General features: G+C 37.0%; 4 protein-coding genes and 1 non-coding gene across 5 annotated transcripts; 4 read left to right on the plus strand and 1 right to left on the minus strand.

The window, feature by feature from the left end:
- Positions 1-812: 812 nt before the first annotated feature.
- Positions 813-2165, plus strand: LOC118051234 (ethylene-responsive transcription factor SHINE 2). Its single transcript, XM_035061847.2, has 2 exons — positions 813-1094; positions 1313-2165. The coding sequence occupies exons 1-2, from the start codon at positions 1015-1017 to the stop codon at positions 1770-1772; spliced, it is 540 nt and encodes a 179-aa protein (XP_034917738.1). The 5' UTR covers positions 813-1014; the 3' UTR covers positions 1773-2165.
- Positions 2166-5216: 3051 nt separating this feature from the next.
- Positions 5217-11627, minus strand: LOC118051216 (RNA-dependent RNA polymerase 6). The gene is made up of 3 exons (XM_035061820.2): positions 11317-11627; positions 7241-10025; positions 5217-6465 (listed from the first exon to the last, which is right to left on the minus strand). The coding sequence occupies exons 2-3, from the start codon at positions 9965-9967 to the stop codon at positions 5590-5592; spliced, it is 3603 nt and encodes a 1200-aa protein (XP_034917711.1). The 5' UTR covers positions 9968-10025; positions 11317-11627; the 3' UTR covers positions 5217-5589.
- A 194-nt stretch (positions 11628-11821) lies between these two features.
- Positions 11822-14113, plus strand: LOC118051230 (SPX domain-containing protein 1). The gene is made up of 3 exons (XM_035061839.2): positions 11822-12298; positions 12904-13030; positions 13458-14113. The coding sequence occupies exons 1-3, from the start codon at positions 12017-12019 to the stop codon at positions 13898-13900; spliced, it is 852 nt and encodes a 283-aa protein (XP_034917730.1). The 5' UTR covers positions 11822-12016; the 3' UTR covers positions 13901-14113.
- A 142-nt stretch (positions 14114-14255) lies between these two features.
- LOC118051229 (probable carboxylesterase 6) lies at positions 14256-16191 on the plus strand. The gene has a single exon (XM_035061838.2). It carries the CDS (start codon positions 15119-15121, stop codon positions 16049-16051), a length of 933 nt encoding a protein of 310 aa, XP_034917729.1. The 5' UTR covers positions 14256-15118; the 3' UTR covers positions 16052-16191.
- On the plus strand, positions 14685-14757 carry TRNAR-CCU (transfer RNA arginine (anticodon CCU)). The gene has a single exon. It is a non-coding gene; the product is annotated as a tRNA-Arg (tRNA).
- Positions 16192-16456: the final 265 nt, after the last annotated feature.

A 16456-nucleotide genomic window follows, 5' to 3' on the forward strand; every position in this document is an offset into this window, starting at 1 on the left:
TTCTTCCAGTTTTCTTCAACAAGACCCCAAATCACTTGTTTGCAAACTGAAAACAATTCTTTTTCTAACATTTGTTTGACTAAAATATTTTTAAAAATTAGGAAAAAATTTTAGGACCCAAAATTAGTTTATAAGCATCGATCTTACCACTAATTGTATTTATTTTTTTCTCCATTCACCACGAGGTCATTCTCTATCATATTGCTTCACTTATTAGGAGGCACTCACAACTCCATACACCATAAAATATAGGCAACACCACTTTCCATACTCTATAAGACAAGTTGACGTGATTAAAATTTATAAATATTTTCGATCACTGAGTAAAACATGGCTAGGCAAGTTCAAGCCATTAAACCTCATTCGAGGACTTCACACCAACTCATTCAACAACAAATATTCTCTGTGTTTCTTTGCCCATTATTTTTTTCTCTTATATTTATTAACTTAACGATACGAGAATCTTATGTTTTGAAAAGAATTTTGTCCTTGCAACAAGAACATCCAAGCTCATAAACAAAGCCTATATTAAAGCATGCATATTTCAGCTGAAGACACTGCAGCCATGGAAAATTAACTCAACCCTTGAAATTATTTTCTCCAGCAGCACGTAGCATGCGCCATGTTTGCACGCATGTGTACTTAAAGAGTATGGTGTTGACATTTATGTAAGCTCCTTGGCTCCTCTTGATTTGATTGGTAGAACATGTTAGAGGTTGCTCAGCTGGGCAAAGCAATGAGTGTATGTTATCATTTATTCCAGTTGGTATGAAAGTAGGCAAAGTTATTTTTCCATAACACCATGTTCATGTGTAGGTGAAATCTTTATTGCGACCTTAGACTTTTCCCATCCAATTCACCGACAATTCACATAAATTTGTCTACATATGAAGCGCAAGGTCCACTTTTCATTACCTCTTCACCACAACACATTCGCTTCTCTCCGATCACTCTCGTACTTACCATTATCATTATGATCTCTGCAATATTTCTCTAAATTGCCTCTCCTGAAACATGGTACAATCAAAGAAATTCAGAGGCGTCAGGCAACGCCAGTGGGGCTCTTGGGTGTCTGAAATTCGCCACCCATTACTGTAAGTCTCCCCCTCACCCACTCACTCTTCATTAATAAGATCATCTACCTCCTTGGGCAATATAAAGAACAGGGTGTGTGTGTGTGTGTGTGTGTGTAACCTAGCTAGCTAGCTAGCCACATTATGATCTAGGCATTTCTCTTTCATGTAGAGAGAAGGGTGTGGTATGGGCTAGCTTGGGGTATTAATTCAATGTTTCTTGTTTATTTTGTGTGTAGGAAGAGGAGGGTGTGGCTGGGGACATTTGAGACAGCTGAGGCAGCAGCTAGAGCGTATGATCAAGCAGCTATATTGATGAATGGACAGAATGCCAAGACCAATTTCCCGACAAGTACTCACCTCGATCAAGACACAAATCCTGGCAAAGACAACAACTCTCCCTTGCCTGCCAAGGCACTGGCTGAGCTTCTCAACTCAAAGCTAAGAAAGTGTTGCGGCAAAGACCCTTCTCCTTCGCTCACTTGCCTGAGGCTTGATAATGATAACTCTCATATTGGTGTGTGGCAGAAGAAAGCTGGTTCTCGCTCAAGTTCAAATTGGGTCATGAAGGTGGAGCTTGGAAATTACAACAAGAAGACAGAGTCATCGTCGACGGTTGAGATGGAGCCGGAAAATGGTACGGAAGAAGAGAATAGAATTGCTATGCAAATGATAGAAGAGCTGCTTAATCGGAATTGACATTAATTCACCTCTATTTCTTGTGGGGTTTAGACATTAAACCTTCCTTGACCCTTCTTCCATGCATGTCCTACATGGTAGCTAGCTAGTATAAGAATCCCTTCTCCAATCTCTTCCTATATAAGTTGTCCAATTCCTCCAAGTATAGTTGCCAATCACAGAATCCCACCTCATAATCTCCATGGTTTAGGGAACTCATGTGGTCTTGTGATTGGTGGCTGGAAATATTGTACAAACCATTAATAATCACTTGCTTTGAACCCTTCCACAATTTCTCAATGCAAGTTGTGTTGATTAGGGACCACAAGCCTAGAAATATATAACTTATTGTGGAGTGTTTATAAAACCAGTTTGCCTGATTTGCAAGGAGAATGATCAGCCAATAGCATGGTGAATTCACATGGTGTTCATCTGTGATTTTGTGCATTTGCAGCTACAGTCGTGGAAAAGGTACATAAATTATATCCTTTTTATCTAAAGAGTCGCTCAAGTTTTAATTAGATGAGCGTGACATGGGGCATGCATACCTACCTGCCTGTTTATAGGTGCGCGAATTTAGTCATAAAAATACAAGTAATTAAATACATGTGAAAATGAAGTTGTAGAAAAATACGTTGCTATATAGATATGATATTGTCATTTTTATTGATTGTTAGAAAAGATTCAAGAATTAACCCTCTATGGTTAGTACAAAAGATAAGAGGACTTGGCTTATCATAAGTCATGTAAGATTGACACTCATTCTTTCATTAAAAACAAAAACAAAAAAAAACAGGAGAAAACATTAAATTAATGTTTTTTAGCCATTTCCAATGGTTTGAATGCGTTTAACTTGATGAAATATTAAATTAGTGTTTTTTTTAGTTATTTTTAATAATTTTAATGTGATGAAGTAAAAATAAAAAATAAAAAAAATTATTTTAATATAATTTCAAATAAAAAACACTATGCATCATAATATTAAATACACACTTAAAAAAGAACATGCGGTTTAAGCATATCTACTCTAACTCCAAAAATCCATGCACATAAAACACCATAACAAAAATTATATAATAATTTCTCCAATTTAATTAAGAATTCTTTAAACATCAAACATAAACCCTTTAAGGGTTCAATGGAGATTTAGTTATATAGTTTCAGGTACTTCAAATATTTTATACACATAAGGGTCTAGCTTGAATATTCTTTATATCTATATATATATATATATTATTGCTCACGTAAATATAGCAATATGCATGTAAATGTCCCTATTTTGGATCATCATTGAACTTGAAGCCTGTAAGCTCAATAGACAGGAGAATTTTGACTAAGACAGTGTGATTATATATTCAAGAACAAATTAGTACAAGAACAGAGATTAGACAGCGACAATCCTCCAATTAATTGTGTATTTGAAAGAGAAATCCAGCTGAAAGAACACTCTATAAGGGAGCCGTGGCAACTCGGTGTGGATGCAATTATGACGATAATGGCTAATTTTAAAAATAATGCTTTGTATGCGTTCGTTTTAGCTAAAAGTCAGTATTGTACAGCAGCGACTATATTACGTTTACAAGCCTTTTTGAAACAAAACATTAATTAATTCGGTGCCTGCCACAGAAAGCTAATTATGCCACTTTCCATTATTAAAAAGCATTTTTCATCCAATTAATCAAACAAAGGGCACCATATCCATTGTGATAATGATGTTTTATATATTTGTGAATATAATTATTACCGGATATTTATATAATTATTAATTTTAAGGTTTATAAGATTAGTTGAGGATAGTGATATTCATATTAATAATAAAAAAATATATATTATAAATGTGTGTTTTTTCTACAAAATATTAATTTATATTACTTTTCCAAAAAATAAAAAAAAAAGATGGAGCTTGAAATTTCGGAGGATCGATGTAGATATCTGCTGGAAGAGAGATGCGTGTCGGCAAAATAAGTTTTGGAAAATTATTTCTGCCTCGTAAAAATTAGCATGTTAGGGGTAGAAATCTTCCTCAAACAAAATAATAATTGTAACATGAAAAAATATTTACCTGAAAAATAATTCAATAAAAAATAATTATTTTCAGTTCGATTCGGTTTTTATTAAAAAAGTAACCAAACTGGTTTTTATTTTAAAAAATAGAAATCGATTCAAACCGACCGGTTTTGGTTCGGTTTGGTTATTTTAGAATAAAAACTGGTTCAAACCGGTTTGGCTCGATTTTTTAATTTAGCTCCGTTTTTTTTTGGTTTGGGTCAGTTTTTTCCTTGCTTAGCTCAGGTATTTTTTTCTGGTTTTAGTTTTTTTATTTCAGGTTTATAAAATTGAACCGGTTAATTTATTTAAAATTATAATCAGTGTTTTTTTATGGTTTGGTTTTTTTAATTATTTTTTTTTTTCAGTTTAATTAATTTTTTGATCTTTTTCTCACCCATAATAAAAACATATCGGAGCATGTAATATGTCGGTGATAAATACTTTATACTTCATTTAACATTTCCTTTTATGGTCTATCATAATTAATTTGATATTCTCAATGCATGTTTGGTTTTGTTTGTGGCAGCGGTGAAAAAAAAAATAGATTTTATAAAATCACTTCTAGATATGATTTGTTAGATTAAAAATATATGTTTCTTATATAAATCTAAATATCCATTTGGATATCCAATTTCAACAAAATAATATTTCACTTGATAAGAAAAAAATGCAAAATTTTTTGCATCAAATGCGTACTCTCTTATGCGTATTTGAGAATGTGGTTGCGGTTAATTTTTAAAGTGTTTTTCACTTACAAAAATATACTAATAATATTTTTTATTTTTTAAAAATTATTTTTGAGATCAGCATATCAAAATGATTTGAAAACATAAAAAACATATTAATTCAAAAAAAAAATTAATTTTTTTCAAAAATACTTTTGAAATGTATTGCCAAATACAACTATTATAACTAAGAAAAGCCACACTACACATTAACAATTTGACCAATCTTCTCTTCTTGCTCTGTATATCAGGACAGAGTAGAGCAGCCAGCTACCATACAGAGCCAACCATCTCTAAAAAAGAACTGATAGATCCTAATTTAATTTCGTGCTAGTATGGTAGAACTGTTTCTGGGTTCCTACAGCAGACGAAAAGAGCCAACTGGAAAACTTAACCAGGCAACTAAAAAATTATAAATCCTGAACAATAGCAATCCACATCATACGCTATATGAACTTGTGAAAAAAACAAGTTTCAATAATAATAATAATAATAATAATAAGAAGAAGAAGAAGAAGAAGAAGAAGAAGAAGTTCCATTGAAACCAGAAACATGAAAGTGTATGGTTGCAGTAGTTCAGTCCTACTGCTCCAGTTTGTGCACTGAATCAACATCATCGGTAGGCCCATTGAGCCTCAGGCAACACTATAGAGGATAGATCTCCCCCATTAAATAATAATAACAGAAGAAATTGAAATCATTATAACTCAAACCTGCTTCACTAAAAAAAGTTATCAGATATACAACGGCTAGGATATACCTCAACTACTAGGATATATGTTCTTGTGTCTGGTGCCAAATATTCATGTCTAGAAAAAGAAAAAAATGACTTCCAAGCTTTCTGACCTGATCTTAGGAAATAAAACCACTAGATCATTCCAAAGGACTGTCATTACAACATGAGAACACTATTAGCAACAGTGATGATACCAGTTCAAAATCCAGCATCTTATATAACAAAAACACGACAGTTACTAGTATTAACAATATTGTGGCAGAGTGGCATTGCGGCCAAAGAGTATCGCGGCCACAAAACATGACTAGGTAACACTTTCAGATGCTGGTCACATTCTGTCAGCAAGAAACTTGGCCAGTGAGTTGACAGGCTTAGCAGAGTCAACATTTCCCATTTCCTTATTCCGAATCTTGATCCGAGCAAGGTAATCAGCTGCAATCCAAGCAAAGCTCAGCATCACTGAAGTACCAGCACCATCTGGATCTTGTAACTCCAGAGACTTCTTCACCCAATGAGGATGGTAGACAACCTGGTACCAAGCCGACGCCTTCTGCTCATAAAGCTTGTTCTTTTCACCATCCTCAAGTTGCTCAAACTCTAAATCCATTTTCTCAAAGATTTGCCTGAATTCTTTCTTTAAAGAATTGTAAGAATGTTTAAGCCTATCTTTCAGCTCTCCTTGCTTCCGGCTGCTGTACTTCGGCATAGACCATATGTGCCCTGTTACAACCTCTTCTTCCCTCTTCACTTTATACTGAGAAAGAAGGCCATTCAACTGCCCATCATATGAGCACTTTTGATCCCAGGCATCACTGATATAATCACTAGCTCCCACCACTTCAAGATCAGAATCATAAGGGATATCACCAGGCACGAGATTAAGCTCAGAAGACGCAGCTACGTCTTCATTGTAAGCATCTTTTATCTGGCGATATAGCCTTCCCAAAATTTTCTCTGACTTGTAGGACTGGTATTCCTCTTTCCCCATAAAATCTGGGTACATTTTGGGTTTCAAATATGAAGGCATGGTAACAACTTTCCCAGTCTTCGGAAAATCAACAGCTGTAGCGGCCAACTCTGCCAGTGTTACGCAGTTCTTATCCATAGCACCATACTCACTCAAATCAGCATGAACCACGTGTGCATTGCATATTGCCCCTAAATTCTCGTTCACCATGTTTTTTGCAAAGAATTCTATAATATCCTGTATGACAAAAATACAAAATATTAGTAATTTACTCAGTGGCATGCATGGCATTCTACAGGTTTATCCCCCAACCACAAAATAATTAAATGACCTACAATCCGAATCCTCAGCGGTATTCAGAAATGTATACACGATACAAAATATATCAGTTTCTGCCAAGCATGATTTTCCCTCATATCTGATCTTCCAGTTCAGCAACGTAGTAGAATTAGAATGATGCAGCAATGTTTTTCTTGTTTTTATAAGAAAAAGACTAATACCCGGTTATAACCTTCCTTCAGGTGGAATCCAGGGAAAAGGAGTTTGGAAACTCGCATCCTTCAGCATTTTTACACAGAAAGGTTTCTATTAAAATCAGAACCTGCACTCCTATAATGCTCAAACTTCTAACATTGCATGAACTAGTTCCCCCTGATGTCTGATGCATGCAAATGGTTTAGAGAAGGTGCAGATACAAGACTTGTAGCTCAGAAAGTTGGATGATACTGAACTTGAGAACTGCTATCATATATCCTGGATTAAAAGAGACAAAAATACAAAAAATCCTCCCAGTATGTTTATGAAAGTTAAAACTGGCATGAAGGTTCTTCACATGGGTATTATGCTTAAGATTAGGGACATGTATGAGTTACCCAATTTACAGAGTAAAGGAGGTGAAGAAACTCTCTCAAGGTAACAGGAGTGAAAAATATATTTGCAGATAACGTTACAAGCACTACAATATTCCACAAACTTCAGAGCTAATATTTGAATAAAGCACACAGATACCTACCTGATGATTGACAGGACGAGCAAGAACTTTGGCTTCTGCAGCGTCGTACTGCATGGGTATCCAGCTCCTCTTACTGGGAGGAATTAGGTCTTCATCCCAAGTGACAAAGTAGAGATCCCCATCAAGATCACTTCCAGAAGCTTCATTTGTGTGGGGCCTCTCACCTTTCTGTGGGAAGACAAGGCAATCATACAAGTGGTGAAGTCCTGGGACATCAACCGCTTCCAAAACCCTTACATCTCCAGGATGAAGACAGGGATTCTTAGCTATTACCACAGTCCCTTTGACGACTTCAAGATTTTTCTTGGCCTCACTAAACTTTGCGCCATGCTTCATAAAACATTTTTCCAGAGATGAATTTGACACTTGAATAAAGCACTGGCCTTGTTCAAGCATCCCTAGCTCGTCCAAACAGCCCATCAACCATCTTCCGGAGGGAACAAAAATTCGAGTCTTTTCTCTAAGGCCCCAAAGCTGTGCAGCCCTTACACAAGATAGCATTCCTCGTAAATGAGGTTCCCTATCAGGCTTGAAACCTGCACTCAACATTATAGCAGCAACATTCCCTTGGTCAGCACATGATGCAGTGAGGACATCAAATGCAACATCCGAGTTAACAAGCATTTGGTTTAGTTTGGAGACCATAGTTTCCTGCATCTTCCAGAATACTGCATCAGGAACACTGAGAGTTGAGAGCAGCGTAATTATCTGCCTGTTTAGGAAACCAGGTTGAAACCTAGTCCAAGAACAGATTTCCAAAGTCGTATGGTTTGATTGGAACTTGTTCATGCTCGGCCTCAAAGACAAGCGGACACCGTCACCTTTCCCTGGCCAACAAGCCACAACTCCTTTGCAACCAGCATATCTGATTTGGTAAGCGCAGGGGGGATCAATATCTAACTTGAGTTTCTCTGCAACTTCCCTGGCAAGATCTGGAGTGATAATGCCAATGCCATCAGAGAAAACATAGTCATTCCTTTCAATATCAGGAAGATCAGAATTAACCTCCTCTGGTGGAACTTCTATAGTCGCATAAGTGGAGGAGAAACACTGACCCATTCTTGCCGCACACTTTGCAATGTTCCTATTGGTGAACTTCCCCATCCAGCTTTTAACATCGAGCACACTTATGTTTCTTTCTTCAGCAAAAAACCAAGCAGATTGGTCCCTCAGTTGATTGGCTGAGAAGGCCAGAAAGGAGTATCTCCGACCACATAAATAAAACCCTTCAGTTAGAATGCTCCTCACTCGTTTGAAGATTCTTGTTTTCTGAGGGAAGGAGTTAGATGTGATGTCTCTGACAATAGGAGCAGCATAATAGTTTAGAACATTTGAATTCATTCTCTGCAAGCCCTCATCCATGAAGGTAACTCTGAGAAATCGATCAGCAACATCCTTGTATTTCCTCAAAACCCTATTGGAGAGTTCGACTTCAGGTGGAAGGCAGTAGGCTTTAGTTGGAGTGATGACCAGCCTTCTAATCTCTACAAGGTCGCCCAACTCTTTCGGATTTTTAAAAAGGTTTGGGTTCTTCAGCAACCATTCTTGGACAGCTTTAAGCCTCTTATAAGCGTTGAACACTGGGCGTCTGTAAGTACAGATGTGCTTCAGTGCAGACACATTGACTTCAGTATGTTGATTTCTCAACAAATCAAAGAAGTCATTTGATAATTGATGCTGATTGAATATGCCTTTATGCATGACAGCATTCACCAAAAACAATACCTCAAAAGCTATTCCCTCCTTGTGATGAATACAAAAGAATGGATCTGACATGGGCATTCCAAAGTCCGGTTCGTCCAAAATCCTGATCCGTCGTCTGTGGTTTTCCTCCTGAAGGACTTCAACCCTCCGTTCCTTGAGATATTTCACAGCCTTTCTCAACTTTGAACCGTGACGAGGAGGGATTGATACTCTATAAGAATGGCACCGACCAATAGCCCCGCTCACTGTAAAATCTGTGGTCCGGATCCAAGGATCATCATCATCCAACAAATCAAAAGGAACCCATGCTTCAATATCATCATCAGCAGTTCTATACCAGACCCATGGTGCAGAGGCCAGCTGCAACAAAAGAACTAGACATGATGTTTCAGTATACTGTATGATCTCATTAATGTCTCTCACTAGGAACTCCACTTTAAAATCACATTTTATAACAGCATGTTCGGATGTACTTTTGAGGGAGAAAGCAGTATTTCTAGAGAAACAAAACTTGCATGTTCCATCAAAAGGATCTACTAGAAAATCAACACCGGAGGGAGGTCCTCTCCAACCAACAAAGAACTCGTCACGACTAACCAAGTTCCCTATCTCAAAGCCCACATCAGATAGCTTAAAGGGAGTTGTTGTCCTCCTCCGCTGATTCAAGGTGAAAGGATTTTTAGGCCCCAAGCTAACCTTCAATGCTTTGTCATTCAAGAAGAGCTCGCAGCGCCCTGAAGCATCCATAGCCCAAGTTGCTGATTGAGGTAAGGCAAAATGCACAAATGCATGGGGCACCACTCTCCTATAATTTTCTGTCCTTTCGATCTTTGTCATGTCAGTGATCTCGAAGTTGGGATAGGACTCAGGAGGAGTCCACGAAGTCTTCAATCTACACCGCCAAACAAGTCCAATAGCTCTGTCCAAGTATTCCATAAGATCTTTTGCAGTGACATGAATGTCAAACCCACCAACACTAACTTGGGTTACCACTGTTTCCTTCGCACTTCCTTCTGCCTCCATTCTATTGTTAAAGATTCACCTGCTGCTAAAGATTATAGCAAAATCTTCTACCAAGAACCTGTTAAAGAAAACATGACAAAAAGAACAGAGATATTAAAGCTTATACTTTCTTGCAACACATTGAACATCAACCCCACGCATTCTCCCAAATAAACGAATGAAATAACAAAGTCACAACAAGTGCCAACAACAAACGAAATATAAAGCTCGAGACTGGAAATTTTTTCCAGAAAGAATCTTAAATATGTAGTTACGAACAAAGGCATGTGGCATGCCACTAATCATTTACAACACAGACTATCAAAATTTCATTCTCTGACTGCATATTTCAAATGTAACAGAATTTTGATTTAGCCCTGTTAACACAAAACCAAAGTATTCAACTTCCCACATAGACATGGTCTCAAATACTTGTGAAAATCACCAAAAAGAAACAACCCATTTGAAAACATGGGGCTTTAATCTAAAACAGTGCCTGTTTCAATTTTCCTTCTACTTTCTCAGTAACAAACAGAATTTCAAATGAGCCAAATTAATGTGCTCCACAAGAAGCCCCATTGGTCCACAGCAAAACCCAGGACACACTAGTTAACACATAATCAAAATAAATCAAACGTGTCAAATATCGTATACATCAAAATAACAAAACAAAAGCTCTTTCCCGCTAAGCAAAATACGTTTAACAAGTTTACAAATAGAAACAACTCATTTGAGAAGTTTGGGGCCTTGACTCTTTTTTTTTGAAATTTTTTTTTAAAAAAAACCCAAATTCCAATTCTCTTAACACTAATCAGTTACCGAACAGAATTTCAACAAACCCCATCAACCCATTTCGTATAAGAACAACATTTTTCCAATGCAACACCCGGGACAAACTAATTATCATATAAACAATCTAAACCAGTGAAAAACATGATCATTTATTACTAAACTAAAAAAAACAGGCGCTTTCCCATGCTTGTAACAAGTTTACCAATTAGAAACAATCCATTTGCGAAAGTTTGCAGCTTTAATAATAAAATAAAAAAACACCTTAGTTCCGTTCTCTTTACACCTTCTCAGAAACCAGACAGGATCTCAACAAACCCCATCAACCCATTCATTAAAAAGAACTCATCTTTCCATAGCAAAACCCAGGACACACTTGCTAACACATGAACAATCTAAACCAATGCATCATATACTATTAAGATGACGAAAAAAGACCATTTTATCAAACCCCATCAACCCTTTTCATAAAAAAGAACCCGTTCCCCCGTAGCAAAACCCAGGACACATTATTATACACATGCACAATCTAAATCAAAATGAATCACACAATAATGTATCATCAAAATAAAAGTACTAACCTCTCTGTTTATCCCTTTTAAAGTTATGATCCTGATCAAGCTAGAATTGAGACAATCTTCATGGGTTTTCAGTGAGTTAGAGAGGAGGATAGTGTGAGTGGCTAAACAAAGAGAACAAAGGTGATGTATATAAAGCATGGGTTTTGGACCTTTTGGTTAATAGCTTGTACGTCAAGGTGTTTTGGTCAACAGCCTGCTTGTGAAGCTGTTTTGGTCAACAGCCTGCATTTGAAGTTCTTTTCGACTTGTGGTTACCTCCTATGAGAAGTTGTTCCGAGAGAAAGTAAACATGTTTTTTTAAGCTGAGGTCACCTTTTCTTTTCCCCGCCTGGGGTTGGTATTTTTGCTTATTAACATGTTTTTTTTTCCGGTTAATATTGAAACTTTGATGACATTATGAAAAGATAATTTATAGTTTAGGGATCAATTTGTAATAATCAGAAAAGATTATATCCTCTCACTCTCTGAGGAGACAAGCACAAAGAGGATATTCGAGATCCTACGAATATTCTATTCTCCACTACGCCCCGCATTTTCTCTCTCTAACCCACAGCCAGCCGCCTCTAATTTCTCTCTCCTCTTCTCTCTCTCTCTCATAATTATCTCTCATGATAAAAAAAGTTAAATAAATAATTACCATCACCAATCATTTAACGATTGTCTTCTCCAGCGGCAGTGATCTGGTGCGGTGAGGAAAACAATGAAGTTCTGGAAGAGCTTAAGTAATTTAATGGAGGAAACGTTGCCGGATTGGAGAGATAAGTTCTTATCTTATAAAGATTTGAAGAAACAATTGAAGTTAATTTATCCTAAGGAGGGTGATAAGCCACTGAATAAACGGCCTAGATTGGATGATGATCAAATGGACAGTGGTGAGGTGGAGAAGGAGGTAATTGATTTTGTTAGGGTTTTGGAAGATGAGATGGAGAAGTTTAATTCTTTTATTGTCGAGAAAGAAGAGGATTATGTTATCAAATGGAAGGTATATTTTTTTGCTTATTTGAATTTTAATTTCGATTTAGTTTTTATTTTTGTAGTTCATGTTTGTTTGGTCTTGGCCTTTTTTTAATTGATATTATATGTTTATTTATTTATTTATTTTTTCAATATTAATATGTCTTCAGTGATTGAGTTTTGGGTAGAAAATATATTTTTTCTTACGGTTTATATGAAATTGCTAGTGAGTATATGGAAAAAAAAAAACAAAAAAAAAAAGAAGAAGAAGAAGAGAAGAGAAGAAAGAAAGCAGGTTATCTCATGGATCATGCTCCCTCCTTTTCAAGTGGGTCCCGCATGTGTGCGAGAGGGAGGTAATCTGGATTCAGGGCTCATTTGCATGCGAGTGATATCGAGTGCATTGAATAAACGTTTTGGGTTTGAATTGTATTTGTAGAAGATAGGAATTTGTGTGTTTAATGGTTGATATGGAATCCAAGTGATTGGTTGACATGAACATGTAAAAGAGAGTGAAATTTATAAACTTGAAGTGCATTTCTTTTTATAAAGTGATGGGATTTGGGAGAATGTGGTTGGAGTTGACATGTATTTTAATTGAAACGTGATTTTCGGGCTGTGGTTGCAATGCAGGAGCTACAAGATAGAGCAGAAAAGGCGAAGGATTCAAATGAAGAGCTGATGAAAGTAGGGAGAGAGATAGTGGATTTTCATGGAGAGATGGTGTTGTTGGAGAATTACAGTGCCCTCAACTATACAGGTATTTGTCTCCCTTTTCTGTGGTTGGTGAAATCCTGTGATCTTTGTGGATTAAGCGTCATGGACAGTTCATTGAATATGATTTATATCCTTGTGAGCAACTAGCCTTCCGGTGACATTGTCAATGTTATGGTGACTGGCTTACAAATCGAGAGACTATGGCAAATAAGAATGCATATTAAGTTGACATGAGCTCAATAGTGCCACTTGATGGGAATTGCTTAGACTTGTATAGAGATAAGTCTCTGGTATTGCGTGCATGAGGGTCACCTGTTTAGTGGGAGGAAAAAAAGGGCAACAAAGAAACTTGCCACTGAGGCAGCTACTTATCCTAAACCAGGCCTAAGTCGAAGAAGTGCTTGGAATGGAGGTTTTTCTCATTCAACAACTTGAAATGATTCTTCTGAATCTTTGCATTCTGTTTGCAGGACTAGTGAAGATACTGAAGAAATATGATAAGAGAACTGGAGCTCTTGTCCGCATGCCCTTCATCCAAAGGATTATGCAACAGCCATTCTACACAACTCATGTACTTAACAAGCTTATTAAGGAGTGCGAGACGATGCTGGATCATATTTTCTCCAGAAAAGAACCATCAGTCTCTCCTCAAATAACTGATGAGATAAGCGGCCTTGATACCAAAACTTCAACTGAAAGTTCAGAGAGGTCGCTCAGAGTTCCCGGCGAACTCCCAGAGATAGAGTATATGGAAAGCATGTACGTGAAGCTAACACTGTCAGCACTTCGCGTCTTGAAGGATGTTCGGAGTGGAAGCTCAACTGTAAGCGTGTATTCATTGCCCCCTTTGCAAATTAATACACAGGAGGGGGATTGGAAGAAAGTTAATGTCTTGGAACAAGCAGCCAAATAGACTTCTTCATTCTGTTTTTCGAGAAAATCAGAATAGCTAACTTGTTAATTTTCTCTTCATTTATATTTTATACACATGGATTCTGATACCGTGACATTGGTGTGCTTAAATCATAGCTTAGTGACTCTCCATTGTATGCCTGTAAATTCTTAAATATTAGAAGGATGCCCTGATATTTGTTTTTTTGTGGAATATAAATTTGGTTGTGACTTTTATGTCGCTGTTAAATAATTAATTTCACATCATTTTTATCAACTTATGTGCCTCAAAATGTATCTATCCTGTACTTCAGCTTCACTCAATTTTGGTTTTATATTTCTGGGAAGATGGTTTTTGCTTTTAATAATAAATGAATATTCATGGCTCAGTTCAATTATATTTATATATTCAGATAGGTTGATATTTATTCAATTATTTATTAACTGAATATTATTTATTATACGATATAAAATAAAAGAGTAATATGCATGCATATATATATACATATATTAAATAATAAAATTATAAATATTATGTATATCAATGCTGTGTAACACATACACCTGTATATATCTGTGTTGAATTTTAAGTTGTGTTTAATAATATCCATATTGCCATCACGGGGTATTTGGTAATGTGATTTAACTAATTTTTATGTAAAGTGCAAAAAAACATTGGTCGGGTAATATTAAAACTAAATTATATTATTTTATTATCTTTGAAAAGCGGGACATTACCAAGTTTTGTGACTTATGATTGTCAACAATGGTAAATAATATTTACTGCAAACTGATAGCAACAACAAGCGCCTGTAGCTCAGTGGATAGAGCGTCTGTTTCCTAAGCAGAAGGTCATAGGTTCGACCCCTATCTGGCGCGTTAAATTCTATAATTTTTGTTATTTTTAATGAATTTGGTTTTTGTTGCACCTGAGAAGGTTAGGTTGACTAATTAATTGCACATTTTTACGTGATCAACCTAACAGAGACTCCATCTTCTTCTTCATTTCTTGAATGAAATTTCCATGCCAATTCCGCTTATTTATTAATAATAATATTGATTTCCTAATGCCCTCTAAATGACCATCCTGTTCCTCTTCTGACTCTGAACTGCTGCCCATCACCTTTACTTGTATCTCAGCAGAACCGTATGATCCTTTATATCCCTGCACTTAGTCTCCATTGCTTTCTGTGAAACTTCAAGGCCTTAATATCATTGAATATATCCATCTTTTACAAAAATGTCCATTGTTGCAGAAGCACCTGGATACCTCCAAGTCTTTTCTGATGGTTCTGTAAAACGGTTTGCCTCAGAAGCAGTCCCTGACTCAGCGGAATCATATTCCGATGGATTCAAGTTCAAGGATGTGGTGATTGACTCATCGAAGCCAATAACCGCGAGGTTGTTCGTTCCTGATACTCACGGGTCTGTGAGTCAGCTTCCAGTTGTGGTTTATTTTCATGGTGGTGGCTTTTGTATTTGCTCAACCACCTGGCTTGGATTCCATCACTTCCTTGGAGACTTCTCCGTTGCATCCCAGTCCATTGTCCTTTCCGTTGACTATCGTTTGGCACCGGAGAATCGCCTTCCTATTGCTTACGATGATTGTTTCCGCTCACTTGAATGGCTAAGTAACAATGTGAGTTCTGAACCTTGGCTTAAGCAGGCTGATCTTTCTCGAGTGTTTCTATCTGGAGACAGTGCTGGAGGGAACATTACACACCAGGTTGCTATCAGGGCAGTAAGGAGTAAAACCTATCAGGTTGAAATCAAAGGATTGATGTTGATCCATCCTTATTTCGGAAGTGAGAAAAGGACTAAGAAAGAGATGTCTGAAGGGGCACCAGGAGACCTGGCGATGAATGACATGTTCTGGGGTCTAAGTATACCAGAAGGGTCTAACCGAGATTACTTTGGATGTAACTTCGAGATGCAAGATGTATCTGCAGCTGAGTGGAGTGCTTTTCCAGCAGTGGCGGTTTATGTGGCAGGCTTGGATTTCTTGAATGAAAGGGGAGTGATGTATGCACAGTTTCTGGCAAAGAAAGGGGTGAAAGAAGTGACACTGGTGGAAGCTGAGGGGCAAAATCATGTCTTTCATGTGTTTTATCCCAAATCTGAGGCAACTCTCGTTCTTCAACAACAGATGAGTGAGTTTATGAAGATCCATTAGCATGTCAGGAGTCTTCCATATAGATCGCAGGTGCCTGCTTCCAGTTTGCTAAATCATAGAAATTGACAAAATGTTAGTAGGAAGGATCTCTAGCTCTGATATTCTAATAAATAAAGATTGAAATAAATATTCTCAATGAAGTGCATTACACGGTTTGGTTTATTCAAGATTGACCATTTCATCTAAGAACATAACTAACTTGATACTTTCCATGATTCAGCCCTTTCATGGAGGTTGCTTTCGCCTTTGCTCAACCACATGGCTTGGGATCCATCACTTCCTTGGAGGTTTATCTGTGGCGTCTCAGTCTATTGTCCTTTCTGCTGACTATCATTTGGCACCGCAGAATCGCCTTCCGATTGGTTATGATGATTGTTTCAGCTCACTTGAATGTCTATGTAACAA

This window comes from Populus alba, chromosome 18 (assembly GCF_005239225.2).
Source record: "Populus alba chromosome 18, ASM523922v2, whole genome shotgun sequence".
Taxonomy (NCBI): Eukaryota; Viridiplantae; Streptophyta; class Magnoliopsida; order Malpighiales; family Salicaceae; genus Populus; species Populus alba.